General features: G+C 56.8%; 1 protein-coding gene across 1 annotated transcript in view; it reads right to left on the minus strand.

Moving 5' to 3' along the window:
* LOC133350753 (uncharacterized) overlaps nt 1–27,842 on the minus strand; it is a 130,183-nt gene that overhangs the window by 12,261 nt on the left and 90,080 nt on the right. Inside the window, exons 4-9 of the mRNA XM_061565477.1 lie at nt 22,241–22,363; nt 17,802–20,105; nt 17,586–17,753; nt 4,956–5,120; nt 3,581–4,024; nt 2,345–3,361 (exon numbers count right to left, since the gene is read on the minus strand). Of these exons, the coding sequence (XP_061421461.1) occupies nt 2,345–3,361; nt 3,581–4,024; nt 4,956–5,120; nt 17,586–17,753; nt 17,802–20,105; nt 22,241–22,361 (4,219 nt within the window). The 5' untranslated portion in view covers nt 22,362–22,363. The remainder of the gene's footprint in view (nt 1–2,344; nt 3,362–3,580; nt 4,025–4,955; nt 5,121–17,585; nt 17,754–17,801; nt 20,106–22,240; nt 22,364–27,842) is intronic.

Raw genomic sequence — 27,842 nt, forward strand, 5'->3', positions numbered from 1 at the left:
CACTACTACACATACAGCCACACAGCCATCAAGCCAGATATACAAACACACAACCGCACAGCCAAATATACAATCACCCAATAAATACATTATTAGAACACACGCAGGTCACAGACATCATCCGAACTACCTCCGACGATTGCTCTGGGATAGCGCTCATTCTTAATCCACACAGATGGATTCACTATTCTTGGGAAGACACAGTAGAACATTTTGAATGGCATTGTTTTTCATGTCCTTATCAGCAGTGGCGAATACGAGAATTGTTGAAGCTCTCGAGTTCACCGAGAACACGATTGGAATTGTACATCCCGGTCGCAATTGTCTGTAAGTGCACGTATGTGCACGTGTGTGTGAATGTATGTATAGTGAATGTGTGTATGTATTATGTGCGTCCGTGTGTATTATGCATTCAAGCATCTGTGTATTTGATTACGTATGTATGTAAGTGTGCGGTGAGCGGTGGTTAGCAGGCATGCGCTACAGAACCCGGCGACCCGAGTTCGATTCCCGCTCACGACTAACACTTGTGACGAATATCTGTACCGGTGCTGGGCCTCCCCTAGGTCGACTCAGGCTCAAACGTGTACCTGATGTGATGTGCAAACTTCGCCACTTGGGAGACAAAGGCGGTCAGCCGTGGTGCTCATGAGGTGCTACTCGCTAACAGCACTTTGCCCGAACAGTCTGTTCAGGCGACGCAGGGGATGTCTGACCTCTGATGCGTACGAGTGTATGTATGTCATCGTGTATATGTGTGGTTTCTAATCGCTATCAAACCAAGCACTACCCCCATCACCGTCACGACCACATCTCCTCCGTCACCGAGTCCACACATCGTAACCGTCGCCTCCCCAACATCACCCCGTGCCCCCCCCCCGCCCCCCAACCCAACCTTCATCACAACTCCCCCTCAACCCATCACCTCCATCACCACCATCACAATCGGCCGCATCAGTCCGTCCATTGTTCCAGGTCATCCACATCGCATCCATCACTTCCATTCCACAACATCACCAATCCTCGTCTCCCCATACCCCCCCCCCCCACCAGACCCCCCCCACATCACCATCACCCAGCCGCGGGGGGGGATAAACATCCCCCGCTACTCCACAGCTCCCATTAGGGAGTTGATTTGTTAAGAGTTGGAGGGAGAGAGAAGAATAAGAAAAACCTACATATAAATAAAAGTCGTCATTTTATTATTTTACTATAAAGAGGGAGGTAAGGGAGGGAGGGGGAGGGGTGGCGGGGGAGAGAGAGAGAGAGATAAAGGGAGAGAGACACGGAACCCCTTGTCACTGTTCATCAATTAAACTCGCGAACCGCCCCCTTCCCACCACTTACCGCCGCTCCCCAGTTCGCCTGCAGCAATTTTCCGACTTAAATCCATGCCACTTTAATCAAAATTAGAGCACCGAATCATTTGGTTGTCACAGGCTGTCTTATGCATGGGAGGGCATTCAATTACCGATAATAGCAGTGTCACATGGAATCATAACCAGGGCGCCGGCGAGTAAACACGAGAACCACCACGCAGCACCCCACCGACTCCCTACGAGGAGGATGTGGATGAGGAGGAGGTTGGCAGGTGGATGAGGTGGGCAGGTGGATGAGGAGCAGGAGTTGGGGGAGAAGGAGGAGGTGGTGGTGGAGGAGGAGGAGGAGGAGGATGTGGAGGAGACCGACTCTGCTCTACGCTTTAAAACAAAGCTGGGGGAGAAAATGGGGGAGGAGGGAGGTGAGAGTCTGAACCAGGTGAGAGGCTGAACCAGGTGAGAGGCTGAACCAGGTGAGAGACTGAACCAGGTGAGAGTCTGAACCAGGTGAGAGACTGACCCAGGTGAGAGTCTGAACCAGGTGAGAGTCTGAACCAAGGTGAGAGACTGAACCAGGTGAGAGGCTGAACCAGGTGAGAGACTGAACCAGGTGAGAGACTGAACCAGGTGAGTGACTGAACCAGGTGAGAGTCTGAACCAGGTGAGTGACTGAACCAGGTGAGAGCCTGAACCAGGTGAGTGACTGAACCAGGTGAGAGACTGAACCAGGTGAGAGACTGAACCAGGTGAGAGTCTGAACCAGGTGAGTGACTGAACCAGGTGAGTGTCTGCACCAGGTGAGAACCTGAACCAGGTGAGAGTCTGAACCAGGTGAGTGACTGAACCAGGTGAGAGCCTGAACCAGGTGAGAGGCTTGATCTGTCACTGACGATGGATGGCGCTAGGATCCTGCGTACTAACCAGGGCGGCCTGCCGCGCCCAAACCGCGCCCAAACCGCGGACCTCTGCAACGACGAGCGGCGAATGCCACAACTACCGCCGCCATGATTAAGCACGAGGCCTACCTTCGCTGGACAAGTACAGAGATCCGTCCACTCCGTCCTGGTCGCTCGCAGCTCCTCCACCTCCTCCGCCTCCTCCTCCTCCACCTCCTTCACCTCCTCCGCCTCCTCCTCCGGCCGCTGCCACCGCCGCCGCCTCGAGCACCCAGCGCGTGGGGATCTCCAGGCCAGCCAGGCTGGGCAGACTCGAGCGCAGCCACTCCCACGTCTTGTCCAGGCCACTCACTCTCCCCTCACTCTCCTGCTGTTGCTGCTCCTCGTGCTGCTGCTGCTGCTGCTGCTCCCCCATCACGGCCCGGGCACAGGCCGAAGTCTCCAACGACGGCACAGCTGATGAAGCCTCCGTCGCTGACGCCTTCGACGTCGCAGCCGCCGACTCCTCCTCCTCGTCCTTGTGTCCCGCGATCGATGGCGGCGATGACGTGGATGAGGAAGAAGAGGAGGAGGAAGAGGAGGAAGGGGAGGACAGCGACGGTGGCTTCTGCGCCGTGTGCACCGGTGCGGAGAGGAGGCCCAGCTGCCGGGAGAATTCCGCAACGGCTGCCGCATCGCCCCGCCTGCCACACAGCGCGCCATTCGGTTTGCCAACGACACTCCTGTTACAGCCAGCGCCACCACCACCGCCGCCTGCTACCGTAACCATCGCGGCCACCGCCCACTTGGCAGCCGTGCCGGGCCAGCGGTGGGCAGCACCTGGGCCTTCATGAGCGGGGGTGGGCCCGTGCGGCCAGCCGGCGTCGCAGCGAGTGGCCCGCGTTTGCCGGAGCTTTCGCCGGAGCTCAGCAGTGGTGGGCCTGTCCGCCCGGACGTGGCATTGGCGGTGGCAGAAGAGACACGGAGTCTCGATTCGTCGGCTCTCGACGAAGGCAGCGCGGTGCTGGCGCCGGTGGCGATAACGCGGTAGCTCCTTGCCGGCGGCGGTGGCGGCGGTGCCGGCGGTGCATGCAGGTGCTCGGCGATCGGATGCCGCGGCGCCCTGGCGACCCGGCGTGGTTTCACCGAGAGGTCGAGCGGCTCGTGCTGAAGGCCGTCAGCGCGCCGCTGGCACCGGCGCTCGCTGTTCCACTGCTCGGCCGAGAACACCTGGGCGGTGCGGAAACACCGAATGCCGCCACCAGCAGCGGCGGCCGTGCCAGCAGCGCCACGGACAGCCTCGCCGGCACCGCGGAGAACTCCAGCGACACCATCAGCACCGCGGACAGTGGCAGCGCTACCACCGCCATTCTCCGAGCCGTCAGCAGCACCACCGCTGCCGCCGCCACCGCCGCAGCCGCCGCCACGGCCGTGGCCACCCACTGCTGCCACCAACTTGCGCTCGAGGAAGCCCAGCGGCCGGAACTGCCCCGCCGTCCTGGCTTCGCCGTCGAACGCCGGCACCGGCAGGCTCCTTCGGAAGCCGGCCGCAGTCGCGGTACAGTGACGGTGCCGTCGACGTCGACGAGGAGCAGGAGTTGTTGCGACCCGTGGCGGCTCCACGCGGCGAGATGGCGGAAGCGGCCGCCGAGGCGACGGTGGCGGCGGCGGCGGTGGTCACCGGGGCCTGGTGGTTGAGGGCGAGCAGGGCCTTGAGCGAAGCGGTGCTTTGCGTGGCCACCGAGCGGTGGTAGTGGCCCAGGTGGTACTTGAGGGAGGAGGACTGAGTCCCCGCGTACTCGCAGTGCGGGCACTTGTACGGACGCTCCCCTGTTGCGGGGGAGAAGGGGGATGGAGGGGGGTACACGGCGGAAGGACAGCTTGTGAATGTCACTCGCTCTGGTCACTATTTAACCTAAACTAACAACAAATCATTTTTATTGTAGCAGGTAAGGTCCCAATGAGCTATGCAGCTCCTTGTCAGAAGTCACCTGGCCACAAATGACAGCTCAACGAAGTGGCTCATCACGTGGAAATCTACAGCAGCCAAATACGCTCATCGCACGTTTCTAAATGTGGAGGGGAAACCCGGAGGACCCGGAGACAAACATCCACGTGACCACAGCGGAGATTGACACCGCAAACTCCAAATATACCACAGGCGTCACCGGCCGGGATCGAACGCATAACCTCCTGCACGCCATGTGAGGTGGTTAACATCTCGCCACCAAAGTGGCACCGCCGTGTGTGCCGCGCAAACTACGGGGGGCGCCATGGGACCCGTGGCGTGCACGCGATGGTCCGCTTCACGGAGGAGCAGGAGGGCGCGTTCGGAGTCGTCGCGTCTGCCTCGCGAGAGTCGTAGCGCCTCTAGCGGCCGCCGCGGGTTACTGGCTCGCGAGTTCGATTCTTGCTCAGGGGCACCAACACCGGTGACGATTTTGTGAACTGGTCGTGCCTCCCCCCACCCATTCCCTATGTCGACTCAGCCTCCAATGAGTAACCGGTGCGGTGTGTAAAAACATTGCCACTCGGGAGACAAAGGCGGCCGGACGCGGTGCTGGCCACCCACGCCCTCGTGTGCCGTGCCGGCCTTCGTCGGTGTTACTCGCTAACTGCGCTTGCCCCAAAAAGTCGGGCGAGGCTATACGGGGGGGATCCTTGCCGTCAATCGACAAAGCGAGCGTGAAAGCACGTGCCACGGCTCCTCGGCCGCACCTGACGATCGCTGAAGCTCACCTGTGTGCGTGCTGAAGCTCACCTGTGTGCGTGCGTAGGTGAACCTTCAGGTGGTGCGAGCTGCGGAACGTCTTCGCGCAGAAGGGGCAGTCCCTCTCCGTCCGTGACCCCCGACCCCCCCTGTCCTTGTTGCTGTGCTGCAGCTGCTGCCCATCCCCCAGCAGGCGCAACACCTCATCGCTCAGCTCTGTCCAAAGTCAGCAACGACAACAACGACAACAATTCATCATCAGCCGTGTTCTGTCCACTGCTGGATGAAGGCCTCCCCTGTCCACACTCCCCCATCACCCCTGCCATTGCCATCTCCCGCGATCTAACGATACATTTAGTGAATGAGTGGGTAGATGAGTAAGTAGGTAGCTTAGTGGGTGCATGGGTAGACGAGTAGATGGGTGGGTAGGTGACTTGGTCGGTGGGTAAGTGAACGACCGGGTGGATGGGTAGGCAAGTGAATATGCGGAGTGAGTGGGTAGGTGGGTGGGTAGTTCGGCCGATGAGACAAAACAGCCAGCGTTCAAGAGGAGTCAGGAGGAGTGAGGAGCGTGGGCCTTGCTGAGAGAGGCGAGAGAGAAAGGTGCATTGAACAAGTAAATCCGAAAAAACAAAGTTTTTCACTATAAATCCTTTATATGCGTGGCATCGAGGCGGCTAGAGTCCTCTCGTCCTCTGGCTTGAGATGGCTGCCACCTATGGGTCAGATGATTGTCTGGCAGCATTAAACAATTGGTAATTAAATATTTAAAACAAATTCCCTAAACAGTGTAAAATTTTGGAAATATTCTTTTTCACGAAAATGCATTGTCACGCACAACGAGTCTGTGTGCAAAATGTCAGCTCGATTGGATCACGGGAAGTGGGTTAAAAAACGACTGAAAGATTTGCACGGTCCTAAGCAAGCAAGCGAACTTAATCTAAAGGATTTAAAAATATTGAAACTCCGACTGATGTTCCTGATGTTGTGGAGTGACTCATGCAGGCAGCTATGGCTGCAGGGTCTGGTGGTATATGTTGTTCATGTCGTTTATTGTGAAAATTCGGTCACAATTTCTATGATCACTGTTTCATTGCTTTTATGGCTTTATCTTTGGTGATTTCGAAAACGTTTTTTTGGTTTGGCCATGTTTGTTTGTTGTAGTACGGGGTTAAACTGATGCTCTTAATCCAAGATGTCTGGTGGTTGTTGTTGTTTGACTTGCATTCCACTGGGATTTTTGCACACAGCGTTGGTGTACGGTGCTTTTTTTGCAATATTTTGCTGTCTTTTCTTGGATTTTCTGTTTGCACATAGTCACAGAGTCACTTTAAGATGTTTTCTTGTTCATGTTTTTGCTTTTTTGTTTGTTGTGGTTGCACCCGATTCAAGAGCCGAATGGCTCACAGAGCTATACCAAATAAATGAACTTTAACTTGAAACTTGAGAGTCGCGTTGATCAAACTCACATTCACTTGACCCATTCGCTCCCAAAGACAGAGTTCACTCGATTGGCGGCGCGCCGCACGTGGTTATCACGCCGGCACATCGATCATCTCTCTGTCTCTCTGTGCCCTATGCGCCCCTCTGTGGAGGAGGAGGTTCGTGCGGGACGCTACTGGGCAGCTGGGAGGCAGCTGCCTGCGAACAACGGCGGAGGAGCGACGCTCACAACAACGAGCGGAGCGCCGGTGCAGATAAATCTCACAGTAGGAGGGCACAGGTGGTGCATCTGCCAATCATCTCAGTCAGTCGACCCATGTCACCTGGGTCAGTCCCGTGACCTCCTGCCAGCAGCGATCATTCGACACTTTACGTGGCCTCAAGGTGCACCTAGCCTGGCACAAGCGCCTTGGTGACATCACTGCTACTGAGTGGTGACCGGTGGTTGTTGTTGTGTCTCTCCCTCTGTCTATCTCTCTCTCCATGTCTATCCGTGTCTCCCTGCCTGTGGTTCTGTCTTTCTCCCCGTGTATTTCTCTCTCCTTGTCTCTATCTCCCTGTGCATCTCTCGCCACGTCTCTCTCCCTGTACATCTCTCATCCCGCGTCTCTCTCTCCTTATCTACCTGCATCTACCTCCCTGAGTCGATATCTGCGTATCTTCTCCCCGTGTCTCGCTTGCTGTGTATCTCTCACCACGTATCCCTCCCTTCCCCCTGTATCTCTCGCAATATCTTTCTTGCTGTGTATCTCTCACCACGTATCTCTCCCTTCCCCCTGTATCTCTCCCCGTGTCTCTCTTGCTGTGTATCTCTCTTTCTGTCTCTACCCTTGCCAGTTCAGCAACAGCATCACCGAGTTGAGCAGCAGCAGCAACAGCAGCAGCCGCCGCCTGCGTGATGACGTTCGCGTTGGCGCGTGCTGCTATTCCTCGCCTCGCCCTTCAGGTGGCAATGCGCCTCCACGGATGACGTTGCTCAGACCGCCGCGTGCTCACGCGGGATACAAACGGCGCGCGAGAAGTTGATTGTTTTGCAAAAAAAAATCGCGTTTCGGAATCGGCGATCGAGTTCAACTTTTCCGAGTTTTGGAGAGGTGACCAAAGCAACACGATTATATCTTCTTCTTCTCGTTTTGGTGACCGTACCCCCACCACCGCAGGAGTGACCGATGCGGTACAGAGCGGTGTGAAGCCGAGTGGACTTGTGCCGATTCCCGTTCTTCTTCTTATTCTTTCGTATGGCATTGTGAAAAGCGACAGGTTATTTTTTTTGTCTCAATGATCGTCATGAATGAATGCAAAGGTTCCTCATCCAGTCCAATGATGTGGGGTTTCCAGCGACACCGCCAGGACGTGCGTGGATGGAGCGTTCATCGGCGACTTGCTGGGATGGTTTGGACTTCTCCACCGTCAAAGTTGGGCGATTCTTTGCTCATCCGTTGATGGAACAGTGGAACGCGCATCCGCCGTGTCGCGTTCGAGTGCGGTTCAGCGCGCTCCACGGTCGTCGTGGAAGAGGAGACCGTGTCAAGATCTGATGCTCGTGAAGGACGCTGCCGGGGCGGTCGGGAGGCTATCGCCCTCCAACAACGACGAGGGGAGGAGGGGGGCGAAGGAGGGACCGCTCAAGACGACGAGCGGAGCGACGCCAGAGTTGGCACAGCAGGGGGCACAGGTGGTGCATTTCTCGATTGAAAGACTAATTTCTTTAGAATTGCTCCTCGTGTTTAGTGTTTGTTGACCTTCGCCCGCACCTCCGATTAGCGCGGTTGGCTACGCACGGTGACAAAGACGTCCAGCATTCGTACGGTGTACATACATTTTCCGGTCATCTCAGTCAGCCAACCCATGGCACATGCGGCTATCCCGTGACCTCCTGCCGGCGGCGAGCCTTCGACATTTCACTTGATAGCCTCAACGTGCACCTAGCCTGGCACAAGCTCCGCGGTGACGCCACTGAATGTTGTTGTTGTTTTTTTTATCGCGACCCTCCGGCAATCAAGAGGAAGAGATGCTTGCCACTTGATGCACGCGGCGGCGGTGAGTGGCAAGTCATCGATGTGAATCGATGATGAATCGATGGCTCGTGTTAATGATGAGTGCCCGCGAAGTGGAGTGTTGAGGAGGAGGAGGAAGAGGGGGAGGGAGGGGGAGAGAGGGGGGAGGAGGATTAAAAAAAACGGAGGACTAAGAGTGTTGCTCTCCCCCCACGCCATCTCTTCCTCCTCCCCTCTCCTCCTCGTCCCCCTCATCGCCTCCTCTGCTCCTACTCCTCTTCCTTCCCTTCTCCTCTGCCTCTGCCTCCCCTCTCCTCGTCGTGTCTCCTTCCTCCTCTACCCCCCCCCCCCCGTCTCCTCTTCCCTATCTTCCTCCTCCCCTATTCCTCTGCTCCTCAACCTCCACCTCATCCTCCCCTCTCCTCCTGCTCCTCCAAGTCTCCATCCCTCTCTTTCCCCTCCCTCCTCGTCGTACCCCCCCCACCACCACCCCCGCAAAAGCCTCCACCACGCTAAATTCCGCAGTCAGCCAGAGGCGGAATTAGACTCCTCCGCATCCTTCACCTTAATCCGCCGATTTGGACTGAACAACCACACAAGCTGCTTACGCTTTAGGCGTCACGTAAAGGAAGAACATTGCGACCGGCCCCAGAAAGTAGGGTACAGACCCCCCACCGCCCCCCAACCCCTCCCCCCAAGCCCCCCCCCCCCTCACCCATACGCAGCGCCCCCCTAAAAGGGTTGAGAACACTCGCTCTTGATATTTCAATTCAGAGTAAGCCGACGACGATTCGCCTCCTGCACGCAGATCTTGTCTCTGCATATACAACGACGGTGTGCTTTACACATCCCATCAGCCACGCGGCGTAAGACGAGGCGGGGATACGGGGGCGACTCAACGGGAAGGAGGGAGCGTGTGAAATGATTAGAGGAGGGAGGAGGAGACGGGGAAGACAATCACACTCTGCACCGGTTTCGCCAAACAGTGTCTCATCAGCTGCTTGCTTGAACCAGCGCTGCGGGTGAACTGTCACATGTCCATTGGCAGTGAGCATCTCCGTACGTGTGTTGAATTTCGTTCGCACCGTATGTAGCCAACCGTGCTAATGGGACGTGCTGGGGATAAGGACACCATATCACTGAACACAACGAAGCAGGACCCCACATCTCTGTTGGGTCTCCGTTGGATGCGCGTCCTGGTAAGGCGCACGCTGCAGCGGCTAGAGGGGCTCACTCCAGAGCTGCCTCTGGTGGAAGCTTCGTCCGCACATCAGTGAGCGGGACATTGCAGGGCTGCGCTTCTACATTCTTAGGTCCGGCAGAGGTAATGATGTCCCTGTTGCGGTTAGCAGTGGCGAGAGTGATCGGAGTAATCATGATGATGATGATAATGCTGCAGAGAATTAAGATTGATATCACCTATTACTTGTGCGATGATGAGTGATTGTTAGTGATGATGATGATGGTTCATGATGATTGGTAGTAGTGTGGAGGAAGTGATGACGATGGTGGTATTTGTCAATGATGGTTTTTTTGTCTAACAACAAAACTGGTCGTTGTTGATGCTGTTAACGGCGGTGGTTACGATGTAGACCGCGGTTGTTGTTGTGGTGGTGGTGGTGGTGGTAGTAGTAATGTTAGTTTAGTGTTCGGTGGGGGTCGGGGTGGGCGAGGGGGGCGCGAGAGGGGGTGACGGTGGGGGGGGGGCCTGGACGCTCCCAGCCCCCCTCTTTTATTAAACAAACATTCGTTAACCAATGCTGGAAATTAGGCCGGAAAATGGAGCGCTTAAATCAACGCAAAGCAAAATAAAAGCGTGGATTTATGCGCGCCGAGGGCGACGGGGGGGGCAGTGGGGGGTAAATTGTTTGGGAGGGGGGCTGTCATGCATAATTGCGTTAGCGTGATCTAGATAGCGGGGGCGGGGGGGGGGGGTCAGGAGCGGGGAGGGAGGAGAGGGGGGGGGGGCAAGCCGGGACGATGCCCGAAACGGAACGGACATTCAGTTACAAGCACACAAAGTACCTTGCACCTACAGACAAGTCAAAGGTCCCCACGGCCCTACAGCCTTCACAGGCTGTTGGGGCAAGTCCTGTGCTGTTAGGGCAAGTGCTGTTGGGGCATGTGCTGTTGGGGCAGGAGTTCTAATCGTTTACACATCGCACTGCGTACTCGCTTGAGGCTGAGTCGACCTAAAGAAGGTAGCCTACCAAAGGTGTTAGATCTCGCTCGCCGCTGATACTATGATAATGCTATGACGATGTTTTTAATTTATTTAACCAGCTAAGGTCCACTGAGCTCTCTATCCTTTTTTTCAGAATCGACCTGCCGACAACTTATAGAAAGTGGATTATCACGTGGACATGTAGAGCGGCGGCCAAACACTGTCAACGCGTGTTGTTTGTAAATGTGGAGGGAACAAAACTGGATGACCCGGAGAAAGATCCACGTGACCATGGGGAGAGAAACACGAAAATTAAAACAATAGAGCAGTAGGCGTCGGGGTCGGGGACGAACCCACGACCTCCTGTCCACCAGGCGAGGTAGTTAAGATCTCCTAGCCACCGTGATGATGATGAGAGAGAGAGACCCAAACTCCAAATATACAGCAACAGGCGTCGGGATCGAACCCACGACCTCCTGTACACCAGGCGAGGTAGTTAACATCTCGCCACTTTGGCCAGCAATACAACTCAGGCAGCCTCGTGAGCAGACGAACTACAAAGCGCCCCCCGTCTCTCTCAACCCACCAATGAACCCTACCCCCCCCCACCCACCCCCCCGGCTCAACCGCCTTTGTCTCGCCCGCTCGGCCCATCCCTACCTGGCACGCCACTCGCCACACGCCGCGTCACAGATGTGTTTCCATAAAGCACGAGACGATCACGGACCGGGGCTTCAACATCAGCGGGGTTCCATCCCGGTCTCAGAGCCTACAATAAAATATGAAATTCCCTCCCCCCCACGCCACGCCGGCACACAACATCCAGTATACCACTCGCTGTGCGGCTATGGGTACTACTGTGGTCGCGTGGATTTTTCTCCGGGGTTCTTTTTTCGTCCACATTTAGAATCCGACTTCACGCGATGTGCGAAAGAAAAAAAAATGTCGCCGCTGTAAATGTCCCACCACGTGATAAGCCGCAGTTCGTCGAGCTGTCATCTGCGGCCAGGTCGCTTCTGAAGAAGAGCCACGTTGTGAAGTCACGTGCCACCTATTCCAGTCTACCAGTGACGCGGACAACATTTTAGTTTATTGATCCTTTCACCAAAATAAAGATCCCACGCCCCACCCCCGTATAGCTTCAACGGGCTGTTGGGGAAAGTTCCGTTAGCGAGTAGCACCCATGAAGGCCGTCACTGCACAGGGAGGGGATGAGTGGCTGAATCGTCCTAGGGGAGACCCAGAACCGGTTCAGATAACAGTCACTGGTGTTGGTGGTGACCGTGAGTGGGAAATCGAACTCGAGGCGCCTGGTTGCTAGCGTAGTGCGCTAACCACTACACCACCGCTCCCCATTACACACACACACATACAAAGACAATGCTCCCCCGTACAACCTTAACAAACTGTTGGGGCAAGTGCTGTTAGCGAGGACCTGTGAAGGCCAGCACGGCGCACGAGGGGGTGGGTGGCCAGCACCATACACGGCCGCCTTTGTCTCCCTAGTTGGCGATATTTAGACATCGCACCAGGTACTCATTTGATGCCGAGTCGACCTACACACGCACCCACTCACGGCGATAGCGAGGGACGAGGGGCGGGGGGGGGAGCGGGAAGGGGGGGGGAGATTTGCGGTAAACTCATTGTGTGAGCGCATAAACGCGACTCGCTAATCTCTCTCTCTGTCATCATTCACGCAGTTATTTCATTATTTACGTACAAGCGGCACAGATGCCCGTGAACCCCTCCCCCTCCCCATCCCACCCCCCACATCATCCCTTAATCCATCGACATGCCCGCACCTCCCTTCCCCCCGAGTGAACGGGAGGCAGCCAAAGCCCCCCCACACACACAACCCACCACCACCACCACGGAATGGCTCCAAGCCAAGGGATTGGTGAACGCGTCTGTGAAGAGGCGTCCACCCACCACCACCACCGAGGAGATGGAGCGATGGAGTGAACCCTCGCGAGCGGGGTGGCCGCGTGGATTTGTTACGGATGGGTTGGGGGGGTAAGCGGTGGGGGGAGGGAGGTGTGGTGGGGGAGGGAGGGGTGGGGGGTAAGCGGTGGGGGGAGGGGGGTGTGGTGGGGGAGGGAGGGAGGGAGGGGTGGGGGGTAAGCGGTGGGGGGAGGGAGGGGTGGGGGGGGTAAGCGGGGAGGGGGGTGGGGAGGGAGGGAGGGGTGGGGTAAGCGGTGGGGGGAGGGAGGGGTGGGGGGGGTAAGCGGTGGGGGAGGGAGAGGCGGGGGAGCGGGGGGAGTCGAGGGGGGCGGGGGAGGAATCGTTTAACGATTGGTACACCAATTCCCCGGTTTACGTCGTGGGATGCGTTCCTGAAAGTTGCTACGACGAATGTGCAAACGACGTCCTGCGAATCGATGGACAGGGTGAGTGAGTGGTTAGTAGGTGGCGGTGGTGGTGGAGGCGACGGATTACGAGAAAGGACGGACGATTGCCGTCAGCGACGTCAGTGTGGGATTGAAGGCGACGGCAAATGGGGTAGCGGTGGTATTGACTTTGACGTCACGACGTAAGTGCGAAACGACGTAAAAGGAGGGAGGGGCGAGGGCGTAAAAATGGGGGTATGAGATACAACGTCGCCCGATGGACTCAACAGTACCCTGGGATTTTATAATAATAATAATTGACAAATATTTGTCAGGCGATCTCGATGTAACCTGTGATCCACATGTCGCCCGTTCTATCTCCCGGTGCGGCAGGTGACATAACGGTGGGGGGGGGCGAGTTTACCACGTACCACAATCTTTATTTATCCCGGAAGAATCCGATGAGCTATCAAGCTCCCTCATCACCTCCGTCCACCGAGCAGCAGCAGCAGCAGCCGATGTATAAATGTGTTCACGTTTGAGGTTATGATCGGCAGCTCGGGTGTTGTGGTGGTGGTGGGGTAAAGTGTGGGTGGTGGGGGGAGCGGTGGCGCAACGGTTAGCGCACCGTGCTACAGACCCGGCGACCCGAGTTCGATTCCCGCTCACGGCCAACACCGGCGACGATGACCTGAACCGGATCTGGGCCACCCCAACGTCGACTTGAGCCTCAAAATGAGTAATCTGGTGCGGTGTGTAAACATCGCCACTCAGGAGACAAAGGCGGCCGGGCGCGATGCTGGCCACCCACCCCCATCTCGGCCTTCACAGGTGCTGCTCGCGAACAGCACTTGCCCCAACAGTCTGTTGAGGCTACACGGGGGATCTTTGTCCTTGTAAAGCGTGGGCACACTCACCACCTCTTCGAGTCAGCGTGCAAGTCTGGGCCGGAAGTTCCCTCCACTTCAAAACGGAAACTCTCTCGAGCCGCCTCTCGTGCAGGCGAATTTGCAGGCCTGCGCCTTTACCTTTAACGAGTCGATATTGATTTTAGGGGTGGGGGCCGGGTTGTATCAATGAATCGATACACGCGAATCGATACGGAAGCGAGGCGATTCCTTTTAAATTACGACACCGTGGATCCCAAAGTGTGACTCATTTGACAAAGCCCCACGACTTGCATATGAATATAAATTAAAACATAATAAGACATATTTTTTTTTGCGTGTGTCTGCCTAGTAATTGCCGTCATTAATAGCGTGTTCGCTACTTGTGTGTCTAATGAAGCAATCGCGTCGAGTAGCGGTGGAGATGGAACAAAATATTACTCCACAGAATCTTGGCTAAATTAAATTTAACGCATCCATCATCATACAGCAGCAGCAATACCGACAGAAATAACAGCCGTGGTCAATCCACTGCTCGATGAAATCCTCACCCAATCCGCACCTCCATCTCTCACGATGGTACCTGCGATGCTACGAGAACGATTGGCTACGTACGGTGCAAAAGAAGGTCAACATACACACGCACCTCTTGGATGCATTACCATTCCTTGGGTTGCCACTCCGGTTTTATCCTCGACGGCAGAAGCGAGATGTTAACCACCTCGCCTTGTATGCAGGTCGTGGGTTCGACCCCGACCCTGACACCTGTTGTATGTTTAGAGTTTGCGTGTCTCTCTCTCATCATCATCGCAGTGGCTAGGATATGTTAACTACCTCGCCTGGTATGCAGGAGGTCGTGAGTTCGACCCCGACCCTGACACCTGTTGTATGTTTGGAGTTTGCGTGTCTCTCTCGCATCATCATCGCAGTGGCTAGGAGATGTTAACTACCTCGCCTGGTATGCAGGAGGTCGTGGGTTCGATCCCGACCCTGACACCTGTTGTATGTTTGGAGTTTGCGTGTCTCTCTCGCATCATCATCGCAGTGGCTAGGAGATGTTAACTACCTCGCCTGGTATGCAGGAGGTCGTGGGTTCGATCCCGACCCTGACGCCTGTTGTATGTTTGGAGTTTGCGTGTCTCTCTCTATCTCTCATCATCATCGTAGTGGCTAGGAGATGTTAACTACCTCGCCTGGTATACATGAGGTAGTGGGTTCAATCGCGACCCTTACCCCTGCTGCATATTTGTAGTTTGCGTGTCTCTCTCTTTTTCTCCCCGTGGCCGCGTGGATTTTTCTCCGGGTCCTCCGGCTTTTCCCTCCACATTTGGAATCAACGTGCATCTCGAGCATTTGGCTGCTATCAATGTCCACGTGATAAGCCACTTCGTTGAGCTGACATCTGTGGCCAGGTCGCTCCTGAAAAAGAGCCACATAGCTCACGGAGCCTTGCCATGGAAAAATAAAGATAGTTTCGTTTCGTTTGAATATTTTGAAGTTATTTCTTTACCTTTCTCATACTTTGCTCTGCTATCGTGTGTTTGTATCGTTTATTGTTGAAGCGTTCTTACCCGCCCCTACTGGACAGTTGTGACAAAGAGCTTCATAGCTCATCGGATTCCTCCAGTATGAATACAAATTCAGATTCTTCATCTACGGCAGTCTATGTTCATCCCATCAAGCCACGGCATCTGACTTCCCAGAGTGTGGGTGTGGTAGGAGGTTGGCAGAGGCATTCATCCAGCAGTGGATATATCATTTACGTGCGATGACCCTTAACGACGCTGGGAACTGACGACTACGCGGCTGTTATTATTTACTTTCTTCCCCTTGACATCTGCGTGTCTCTTACTTGCCCACGTGAAATTGTACATTTTTTTCTCTTATTTATTTTATCGCGCGGAATATTCTACGAGTCATCATCGTTTCACTATTTTGCTACTTTTGTTTTAGCCTCCACGTATCCGGATTGCTGCCATCGCTACACGCGTACAGCGAGCGCTGGCGTGTCACGGGCGTCGACTCAACTCAGGGGAAACATTCCAGTAATCTTAGAAAGAAGTTACATAAATACACAATTATTCCCCAATCTTAAAACAAAAACACCGCGTTTCTTGGAAATGTAAGAGCACACGCAAAGACAAAGATGCCCCTGAAAGCGTGTAACCATCTGGTGGGGGCAAGTGCTGTTGGCCAGTAGCACCTATGAAGGCCGGCACTGTGGCACACGAGGGGGTGGGTGGCCAGTACCACGCCTAACCACCTTTGTTTTCCACTGTGGTGATGGTTATACAGCACACCAGGTAATTATTTCACCCGGAGTCGACCTAGGGGAGGCCCAGGGCCGGTTCCGATATTCGTCATTGGTGTTAGTAGTGGGCGTGGGTGGGAATCCAACTTGGGTCACCGGGTTCGTAGCGCAGCGCGCTAACTGCTGCGCCACCGCTCCCCACAAGGACACACGCACACACAGAAACAAAGATCCCGTGGTCACTCCATGCGATAATAATCCGGCACCACCAGATCACCCCACATGCTCACCCCGCCTCCTCACCCCGCCTCCTCACCCCACCATCCTCACCCACACATCACCACCGCACCTCCACATCCAACTCACCCCCAACCTCCATTGCTCAAAGCTTCCATATTTATGTAGCCGGGCGAGAGGCACTCTACGAGACGCCAGACTTGAGGAGACTCGTCAGCGAGAGTGCCCCCCCCCAATGTTGTTCTCAAGCTGGCCCCCCAATGTTGGAGCTGGCCCCCCAATGTTGTTCTCAAGCTGGCCCCCCAATGTTGTTCTCAAGGCATAGACTCAACACTGCCCATAGACTCAACACTGCCCGTAGACTAAACACTGCCCTAGACTCAACACTGCCCATAGACTCAACACTACCCATAGACTCAGCACTGCCCATAGAGTCAACACTGCCCATAGACTCAACACTGCCCATAGACTCAACACTACCCATAGACTCAACACTGCCCATAGACTCAACACTGCCCGTAGACTCAACACTACCCATAGACTCAACACTACCCATAGACTCAGCACTGCCCATAGAGTCAACACTGCCCATAGACTCAACACTGCCCATAGAATCAACACTGCACCATAGACTCAACACTGCCCATAGACTCAACACTACCCATAGACTCAGCACTGCCCATAAAATCAACACTGCACCATAGACTCAACACTGCCCATAGACTCAACACTACCCATAGACTCAGCACTGCCCATAGAGTCAACACTGCCCATAGACTCAACACTGCCCATAGAATCAACACTACCCATAGACTCAACACTGCCCATAGACTCAACACTGCACCATAGACTCAACACTGCCCATAGAGTCAACACTGCCCATAGACTCAACACTGCCCATAGACTCAACACTGCCCATAGACTCAACACTGCCCATAGACCCGACACTGCCCATATAATCAACACTGCACATAGACTCAACACTAACCCTGTACAGGTACACGAAAGCAGCCCCCCTCCATAACCTCCTTCTGTTCCTCTCTTAATGCCTCACCACTTCTTCTCCATCGCCCATTCTCTTCACCCCTCCACTCTGTCCCGTCCCTCCCCTATCACCCTCTTGTGACCCCCACGTGCCCTCTATTAGGGTCACTCATTCCTGGGCCCTTGCACCGCCCTTGCCGTACAAATCACCCTTTTCATTATGTATGTATTTATAATTCAACTCTCTTACAGAGAGCCCCTTGGGCTAAGGTGTGTTCTCTGAATATAAAACAAGATGTGACGCCCGACTCTTCATTCGCCCAGCGTCGATTCCGCGGGGCACCTCCGGCTCTGGGGAGTTCCTCGCAGCCGTGAAAATCCACCTCCTCACCTGACGTGGGCGACGGAGACTCGGCGTGGTGCTCCCCCTCCTCCTCCTCCCCCTCCTCCTCCTCCCCCATGGCGGCCGCGGCTCGGCACTCGGCGCGTCGCGGGGAGTCCGCCGGCGCGGGGCTGCTGGTGCCGCTGGCGTAGACGGAGTCGGCGTCGCTGCTCGTGCCTTGGCCCGCCGCCCCCTCCTCCTCCTCCTCGCCCCCCCCCACGGGGCTGCAGCTCCCCCCGCTCTCCCCGAAGCTCCCGCAGTCGCTTCCACTGCGCTGCTGGTGCTGCTGCTGGTGCTGGCGGCGCCGTTGGTTTTGGTGTCGCGTCGGCCGGGAGCGAGCGCCAAGCGGCTCGTGACATCGCGAGTTTCGCCAGCGGTCTCCAGGGCGAGCCTCGTGCCACGCAGGGGATCTGAAGCCGATTCCGAATCCTCCACCGCCGCTCCTCCTGACGGCGCCTCCGCCGCCGTCGTCGCCGGCGTCCGCACTGGCCGGGCGGTCCTTGCCCTCCGACCCGGCCCGCGAGCCGCGCCGTTTGGGCCGCGGGCTCTCGTCCGAGTCGCGCTCCCTCTTCCTCGCCCTGCCGTCAACGTCCCCGCGGTCCGGCTGCCCCCCTCCTCCCGAGCCGCCGCCGCCGCCCACGTCGCCATCCGGCAGGTTCTCGTGGAAGCGCGTCTCCGCCGCGGGGCCCCTCGCGTACGGCCGCCACGCCTGGTAGTTCTCGGCGGGCTCCAACTCGACGGGGCGGGCGCACGTCGCCGCCTCGCGCCGCATGGCTCCGTCGCTCGCCGCCGGCGGTGCCAGCTCCAGGCTCCCCAAGAACGACCTCTTGGCCGCGTGCTCCGCTTGCAGCGCTGGCAGCTGCTGTTGCCGCCGCCGCCGCTCCTCCTCCTCGTCGTCCTCCTCCTCCTGGCGGACGCGCTCCACCGCCGTCGCCATCGCCGTCATCTCGTCGGAGCGCGCGTGCAGCTTGCGGTGGCGCGCCAGGCTGGCGCGGTCCGGGAAGAGGAAGCCGCAGGTGGCGCACGTCTCGTAGGGCGACGCCTGCCCCCGCGCCGTCGCGTCGTCCCGCGCCGCATCGTCGGTCGCGGCCGGCGGACCGTCCGGCGTCGACGTCGACGGCGCCGCCGCCGGTCGCTGCCGGCGAACGGTGACTGCGAGCGGCGAGCAGCCCTTGGCGGCCGAGGAGTTGGCGGCGGAGGCGGAAGCACCGATGATCTTGGCGAGCTTGCTGGCGTTGTTGGTGTGCACCTTCATGTGGTTCTTGAGGAACCAGGGCTCCTTGAAGCGGCGCCCGCACACGGTGCAGGCGTGGTCCAGCGAGCCCTTGTGCTTGCGCATGTGCGCCTTGAGGAACCACACCTGCGCAAACGTCTGCCCGCACTCCTCGCAGCGCACCTCGCTCGCCGCCGCCGCGGTGACACTGCCGCCGCTCGCCGGCGCGGCCGTCGTGGCCGGCGCCCTGGTCGCCGCGGCCGCCGGCGTGCTCGCCGTCGCGGCCGAAGCCGGATCGGCCGAAGCCGGCACCGTGGTGGTTTCCGCGCCGGCGCCGTGGGCGCCGTCAACGTGGCGCGCCAGCTCGTCCTGGCGGGCGGCGGCGAACTGGCAGAGCGAGCAGCGGTAGGGCTTGTGCAGGATGCCGATGTGGCGCTCCAGCTCGGCGCGCTTCCGGAACTTGCCCTTGCAGAAGGAGCAGCGGTGGCCTGCGGGCACGGCAGCGGCGGCAGCTTCCTCCCCCCGCTCGGCCGCGGCGCCCTCGCCCGGCGCTCGCTCCGCGTCACCCGTGGCACCGGAGGGAGCACCGGCGCCGCCCCTGAGCTGCAGGTCCCTGAGCACTGCCCTCTCCTCCAGCTCCATGAGCAGGCGGCTGCCATCGCCGCCCTCCGCCTTGCGCGGGAGAGACGACCCGCCCGGCGGGCCGGCGCCGCCACCGCGGGCGCCAGCAACGACGCCGGCCCCGCCGGTGGCGGGAGGGCCAGCGGCCGCGTCGGCGGCGCCCGCCCGCGTGTGCGTGCGCATGTGGATCTTGAGGTTGCCCTTCTGCGCTGCGCGGTGGTCGCAGTAGGGGCACTTGAAGGGCTTCTCGCCCGTGTGCGTGCGCATGTGCAGCGACAGCACGCTGTTGAAGCGGAACCGCTTGCCGCAGATCCGGCACGGGTATTTCCGGGCCTTCTTCGGGTCTTCGGCGGCCAGCGCCGATTCCGCCCTCGCGCCTCCGCCAGCGCCGCCTCCGACGATGCCGCCGCCGCCGAGCTGGTGATGTTGATGCTGCTGCTGCTGGTGATGATGATGATGTTGCTGCTGCTGCTGTTGCTGCTGCTGCTGGTGGTGGTGCAAGGATCTCATCTGACCGTCCTCGAAGTGCAGTGCCAGCGGGAGCATTCCCAGGGAGAGCTTTCCGGCCATAATGGAGCCGGCGCCGCCCGGCCCGCCGACGCCGTCGCGTTTGGCGAGGCTGCCCCGAACTTCCAGCCACGACCTGGGGGCCTCCCTCTCCTCCATCCGCGACTCTCCTCCACGCAGACCCTCGCCTGCACGTGCACAAGCCCAGCGTCAGCCGTCACATCTCCCAATCATCGTTGTGGTGGTTGTCATGGTGGTGATTTACGAGATGGTGGTTGTCGTTATTGTGGTTGTCGCGGTGGTGATGGTGTGGGCAGGAGTGGTGCTGGCCACCCACTCGGCTTGTGTGCTGTGCCCGCTAACAGCACTTGCCCCAAAAGTATGTTGTGGCTATACGGGGGATTTTTGTCTTTGTGTATGAGATTGTGTGTCTATCAGAGTGTATGTGTGTGTGTGTATGAGAGTGTGAGTGTGTGTATGAGTGTCAGTGTGTGTGTATAACAGTGTGTGTGTGTCTGTGCAGAGCAGTAATGTAGTAGCTAGCGAGCTGCACTGTGAACCGGTTCAATTATCTGAACCGATCCTGGGCCTCCCCTAGGTCGACTCAGCCTCAAATTAACACCTGCTGCATTGTGTAAACAGACCTCCTCACCCACTGAGCCACAGACCTCCTCACCCCACTGCTGACGTCGCTCACCACGCTCAGCCCACGCACCGCGCACGGACAGGGAACTCGACGTGTCGCGACAAAATTAACGAATCGACTGTTAATGTCATTCATTAAGTGCACGCGGTTACATTTTTATATTTATTTACGTAGAGAACGTCGACCCCCCCCCCCCATTCCCCCTCGTGCCGTCGCATGGCCCAACTTTACCGGTTTTCGCCGCCTTGCTCCAGAGGTTCGCGGTTTGAACTCCTGCCCGGCCGCCCTGGTTAATATGACCGCGGTGTGTTCTAAGCGTGATGATGATGATGATAACAATAATAATACTACTACTCGCCATCTGCCGCATCATAGCGGGCGTTAAGGATTCCCCTAGAGACGTCCTTCGCGAGAGTTGGCCATCGTATCTAGCCCCCCCCCCCCCATAGCCCTATCAGACTGTCGGGGCAAGTGCTGTTAGCGAGTAGCACCTATGAAGGCCGTCCATCGTGCTCTCCTTCATAGGTGCTGCTCGCTAACAGCACTTGCCCCGACAGTCTGTTAAGGCTATAGGGGGAATCTTCGTCTTTGTGTGTGCGAGGGCGTGAGCAGAATTGGCGAGACATCCCGATGCGGCAGGACCCTCCTCGCAACGAATCCTCAGACTCAGCGAGGTTTTCATGGGTACATGATTTGCTTCTCACACCTGTCAGAGACCGACTTGAGACTCCAATTGGAGGAGGCGGTGGGGGGCGACAAGGTCACGTGATTTGCAGAGGAAGCATCTTGGCTTCTGTAGCTCACGTTTCCAATTAACATCAACTCGTACCTCGTGTAGCCAATTAACATCAACTCGTACCTCGTGTAGCCAATTAACATCAACTCGTACCTCGTGTAGCCTCGGTGGGAAAATCCCGCAGGCCCCGGACATCTGTTCGTGGCGTGACATCGCCGTGACTCGTGGCTTGTTCAGTGGCTGAGCGAGCGTATGGATGGATGGATGAGTGAGTGGGTGAGTTAGTAGGTGGGTGAGTGATTGAGTGATTGCATGGATGAGTCAGTTGGTGAGTGAATGAGTGAGCTAGCAAGTGGATGGGTGAGTGAGTTGATCAGTGAGTGAGCGGATGAGTGAGTGTGTGTGCGGATGGGTGGATGAGTGAGTGCGTGAGCGAGTGAATGGGTGAGTGATTGAGCAGATGAGTGAGATGGCGAGCTAGTGAGTGAGTGAGCGAGCTAGTGAATGTATGGGTGAGTGAGTTGATCAATGAGTGAGTGGATGAGTGAGTGTGCAGATGGGTGGATGAGTGAGTGAGTGAATGGGTGAGTGATTGGGGTCATAGGTGAGTTGGTGAACTAGTGGCTGAGTTTGTGAGCTAGTGAGTGAGCTAGCGAATTAATGGCTGAGTAAGTTGATCAGTGAGTGAATGGGTGAGTGTGTGGATGGGTGGATGCGTGAGTGGGTGAGTGGGTAGGGGTGGCGGGGGGTGGATGTTTGGGGGCGAATGTGTGGGGGTGGTGGTGGGGGAGTGACCATATGGATGAGTGAGTGACAGGCATGCATCATATGGATGATATCGATGATCGATGCAGGAACGTGGGGGGGGGGGGGGCGTTGCGGTGACGGGGGTGTGGGTGGAGGTGTAGAGGGTGATGGTGGGGGGGGGTCATAGGTCAAACCGAAGTGAGGTCGCACGTGGTGATGATTCCGGTACCGCTCACTCAGGAGCTGCGCGCCCAGCGGCGGAGACGACTCAGGCATCACGTGGCTCACCCCGACGCCGGCGCTCACCGACTTCATGACTGGCACGTGGAGAGAGACGGGAGGGGGTGGGGGTGAGAGAGGAGAACGCGATTGACTGAGTTAGTGAGTGAACGGGTGAATGCATGAGTGAGTGAGGGGGTGAGTTAGTGAATGGATCAGTGAATGGGTGAATGCATGAGTGAGTGAGGGGGTGAGTTAGTGAATGGATGAATGAATGGGTTAGCGAATTGTTGATGCAGTGGGTGAGTAAGCGAGTGAATGGGTGAGTGAGTGAGTGGGTTGGTGAGTGAGTAGGTAGGTGAGTGAGTAAGTAGGTGAGTGAGTAGGTAGGTGAGTGAGTAGGTAGGTGAGTGAGTGAGTGGGTAGGTGAGTGGGTAGGTGAGTGAGTGAGTGGGTAGGTGAGTAAGTAGGTAGGTGAGTGAGTAGGTAGGTGAGTGAGTGGGTAGGTGAGTGAGTGGGTAGGTGAGCGAGTGAGTGAGTAGGTAGGTGAGTGAGTGTGTAGGTGAGTGAGTAGGTAGGTGAGTGAGTAAGTCATCAGACCCGGAATCGATCCGAAGTGGCCAGATTAAACAATGTAATAGTCGACGTTTCGGGCAGAGCGTCTTAAACGCCTGTCATCGCATTGCGATGGTGGCGTGTTGGTCACGTCAACAACAACGAACACAACAACAACAGGCACAACAACGAACACAACAACAACAGACACATCAACAACAGCCACAACAACAGGCACAACAACGAACACAACAACGAACACAACAACAACAGGCACAACAACGAACACAACAACAACAGACACATCAACAACAAACACATCAACAATGCTACGACCCCGACTGTGCTTCATTCTGCGTAATTGAGGCGTAACCATGGCGCTCATTTTATATATTTGTCTAATTAAAATCTCGTGCTCATAATTAGGCAATATATCTTCAACACGGGGGGTGGGGGGGGGGGTAGCGCAAGGGCGGGGTGGGGGGTGAGGGAGAGGGGCTGGCTGGGGGAAGGGGATTATGGGGGGGGGGGGACCAGCGTGGTGAAGTATGGTCACATACCACATTCCCCCCCGGCCCCCTTGCATGAACTCCCGGTGAGATGAGAGAGATGGAGACACGAGGTTAATAGATGCGGTGATATGATAGACACACAGAGAGAGAGAGAGGAGAGATGAAGACAAGAGACATTTCCAGCCCGAGATGAGAGAGAAGTCGCCACTGATGATGTTAGCCCGTGGCCGAGAATCGAACTCAAAGTTACAGGGGCGGTCATTGCGCGCTGCGCTAACCACTGCGCCACCGCTCAACCCGGAGCTATGAGTTCATTAGATAATGACGTGAACACCCATTATGCACATTCGTCCGGGCTAATTCCTCCGACATATCCTGGGGCTGGTAACCCTCCCCCATCACCCCTCCCCCCATCACCCCTCAACCCCCACCCCCCACCATCATCATCATACGCTCGACACGAGCCTCTAACCGTGTTATCTCGACTCTGGGAAGAGAGCCAGTCTACGGTTAATGTAGACAGTGCGCGCGTGTGTGTGTGCGCGTGTGTGTGCGTGTGTGTGTGACTGTGTGTGTGTGTGCGTGCGTGTGTGACCGCGTGTGTGTGTGCCCGTGTGTGTGTGACCGTGTGTGTGTGTGTGCGCGTGCGTATGACCGCGTGTGCCCGTGTGTGTGCGCGCCTCTCTCTCTCTCTCTGCCGGTCTCTCTGGGGAGCGGTAGCGTAGTGGTGAGCGCGCTGCGCCACCCAACACCGGTCACGACCCGAGCTCGATCCCCGCTCACGGCCACCAATAAGCAGTGATCGATGATTATTATCTCAGCCTTACACGGGTATCCGGTGCGGCGTGGGGAGACAAAGGCGGCCGGGCGGGCGTGGTGGTTATGGCAACACTCCCCCTCCCTATACCCTCCCAGGTCAACTCGGCCTTTAAATGAACACGTGATACATTGTGTAAACATCATCAGCACGGGGGGGGGCAACGGCGTCACCCCCCTCACCCCCCTCGTGTGCCGCACCGGCCTTCGTAGGTGCTCCCATGCTCGAGTTGGGGGAGGGGGGGAGAGGACCTTTGTCAGAGAGGATCGACACGGCAGTGGGAGGCGACACCTCGGTGCCCGTGCACGGCCGGGTGTGTTTGGTAGTTGGCGACGAAGGGGAATTCAATTTGAGCCCGGCAAACGCGTTTTGGCAAATGTTGGTAAAGCCACTGGAGAGGCAATGCGCGCTAATATGACAAACGTGTTGTGCGCTGAGCAGGCGGAGCTACGGGGAAGGCCCTGGACAGGCTTCGGATACTCCAGAAACGGATGTCAGCCGTGAGCGGGGATCGAACTCGGGACCACGGACGTGTTTGCGGTTCGCGGTATGGCCCCGTGGTATGGCCCCGTGTGACCGCGAATCACCGCGCCACCGCTCGCCACAAGCATTGGGCCAAACAGCAGGGCCGCTAGGGCATGCGGGACTCCATGTCCCTGCCAGCGCAGCCTCGCCTGCCAGCGGAGCTCACCGATGGGACTGTGCCCGGACCGTTCAAGGCATCTGCGAGCTCCTCCTACATTTCCAATTGGGTTAAAGTCGGGCCCGATGAACCGGGGATTAATTTAAGGCTGAGTAAATCCAGGGGAGGCCCAATACCGGGTTTCAGCTATTCGTCACCGACGTTGGCCGTGAGCGGGAATCGAACTTGGGACGCCGGGTTTGGCGAAACGGTGCACGAACCACTGCACCACCGCTCACCACGACACAAATCACACAAAAAAGACAAAGATCCCCCGTACAGACTTAACAGACGGTAGTGGCAAGTGCTGTTAGCGAGTAGCAGGCACGGCACACAGGGGGGGGGGGGGTGGCCAGCACCACGCCCGGCCACCTTTGTTTCCCTCGTGGCGATGTTTACACAACAGTGCACTGAGTACTTATTAGAGGCTGAGTCAACCTAGGGGAGGCCCTTGACCGGTTCTACATACAGTACCCTATATATAAATGTACATACGAACCAGTGGCCCATTCAGCCCCACCCTCATGCACTCACACTGGGAGGGCAATAAGACGAATTCCTGATGGAACATAAATCTGATAACATCCACACCCCAACCCCCCCTCCCCTTACCCCCCCACTACCCCACCCCCCACCCTACTTGCCTTACCCCCTCCCCCCCACACACAACCCCAACCCCACAACCAAGTTTATTCCCCCCCCGAGGAGATGCGCTGCTTATAACATGATCTGGGATGCAGATGGACGGGGGCAATTTAAAGCGGATTTTTGTTTGTTTGAGAGAGAGCGAGAGAGAGAGAGCGAGTGAGCGAGAGACTAAAATTCGAAACAGATGCAGCGGGCATTGTCACAGCTAAGTGAATTTTCACCCAGGCCACACAATGCACGCCTTTCAGCCAGACGCAGCCGTCGCCGCGAACGGACGCGGAACAGGAGCCTGTAGAACTACCCTCGAGCAAGTCTGCAGCAGGGGCGGCGGCAAGCGGTGGCGGGGAGGAAAAGGGACCCCCTCCTCTACACAAAGACAAAGATACCCCGTATAGCCTTTAACAGACCGTCGGGGCAAGTGCTGTGTTAAGGGTGCCAGCAACCCGATGAAGGCCGGTAAGGGAATACAAGGGGTGGTGGGGGGGGGGGTGAAGGGTGGGGGCGAGGGGTGGCCAGAACCACGACAGCTCGGCCGCCTTTGTCTCGCCAAATGCTGACGCGTAATACAGTACACACAGCACCGGACACTCATTTAAGGGTGAGTCTACCTAAGGGAGACACAACCAGCAGCAGTCGTGATATTCGTCATCGATGTTGGCGGCTGCTGTGAGCGGGAGTCGAACTCGTGCTCGCAGTGGTCAGCACAGCACGCAGCGCGCTAACCGCTGCGCCACCGCTCCCACACCCCACTACACACAATCTACACACACAGACACGCGACACACACACGCGCACGCAATGCTGGCAATTACGCGATCTTTCCAGCGTTCGAGTTTTGGATAATAATGCGCGCACTTGTCTCTGAACAGGCGCACGCATGTGGCTATAAAGTCGACTGGCGGCCTCGCAAGCATAATGAGAGCAGTGATTGGAGAGAAGGGAAATGGCCGGAGGAAATACGAGACCCAAAGAGAGATAGAGAGAGAGAGAGGAGAGACTCGAGAGGGATGAGTGCGTGACCAATAACGAGTGGCAGAAGATGACATTCTCAAGCGTTCCACCCGCTTCCAAGAGACACTTATTAAACGGCCCTTGCGTCTCACCACCGCTGGGATGGATGGGTGGGGGGAGTTCTCAACTCGAACCGCGGCAGTTGCGGGTCGGTGGAGATGAATTCGCAGCGCAGCGGCGATCAACGAGAGAAAGAAAAGTCGACACGCTCCATGCCAACGACAACACCACGTGCGTGCGTGGCCTGAAAATAAATCGATAACAATCGGCGATGTTTTAGATAATGGCCCTTCGTCTTCTTCATAGAAGGGCAATTGCCCGAAACGTCATTTCATTCGAAAGGCCGGTGTCTGCTAGATCGGTTAAGCGCCCTGGGCTCGCCATCAGAAGGTGGTACGGCAACCTGGACTCATCTCTGTATGTTCCCATCTGTAGGGTGGTCGTGTTGCCCCGGGCACGACAGTTACCTCCAATACTTATATAATAATGACTAAACATACTGAAGGGTTTTTTGGGGAGGGTTAGATCGCGTAAATAGAAATGTGTCGTTAAACACCGCCACAACGTTTACAATTCGAGTACGACGTTTCCACTGGTGATCATAACAACCAGCATCATCAGGCGATTAGCCAGAATTGTGAAGAATTCTTGTAACGTCACAGTTTTATTAACGCGATCTAACCCCAAAATAAAATAAAATAAACCTTTAGTCTGGATAGTATTGATCGCGAAAGCCTACGTGTTAAATCATAACAAACGCTCATGGTTAACATCTTACCATTTTTTTTTGTTCCATCCTAAGATGTTAACGGAGGCATCCCAACAGAGTTGCAGGCAACATCGCTCCAGCCACGACAGCGGCAACACGGGGCGTGACGCCGCGCGAGGCAACGCAGAACCCCGGCCAATGAGACGCAACCCGTGCACATGCACCTTGACCCTCTGTGGTCTTACACGAGGATTGTCCCAGCTGCTCTCAGTCAGTGACCTGGCTAGGCAGGCTCTGGGATGCGAGTCGCGGTGGTCCCGAGCAAGCGTCCGAGGCTCTCGGCTGCGTGAACTCAGCAGCTGAACAAGAGATCGAGAAAGTTCTGGACTTCCAATGACTCGCTGACCGAGCCCCTCTTAGAGGAGAGTTGTGTTCATCGAGAATGAGGGTGCTCGCCCATCGGTGTGGACAGCAGCAGAAACAGAACCGATGGGACGATGAGAGGCCTCACTACGCATCCGAAGCGACACGCCTCTGTCTGGCCATCTGAGAGATGTTAACTACCTCGCCTGGTATACAGGAGGCCGTGGGTTCAAACCCAACCCTGACGCCTGCTGTACATTTGGAGTGTGCATGTCTCTCT

This window comes from Lethenteron reissneri, chromosome 35 (assembly GCF_015708825.2).
Source record: "Lethenteron reissneri isolate LAM-NWPU_2019-01 chromosome 35, ASM1570882v1, whole genome shotgun sequence".
NCBI lineage: Eukaryota > Metazoa > Chordata > Hyperoartia > Petromyzontiformes > Petromyzontidae > Lethenteron > Lethenteron reissneri.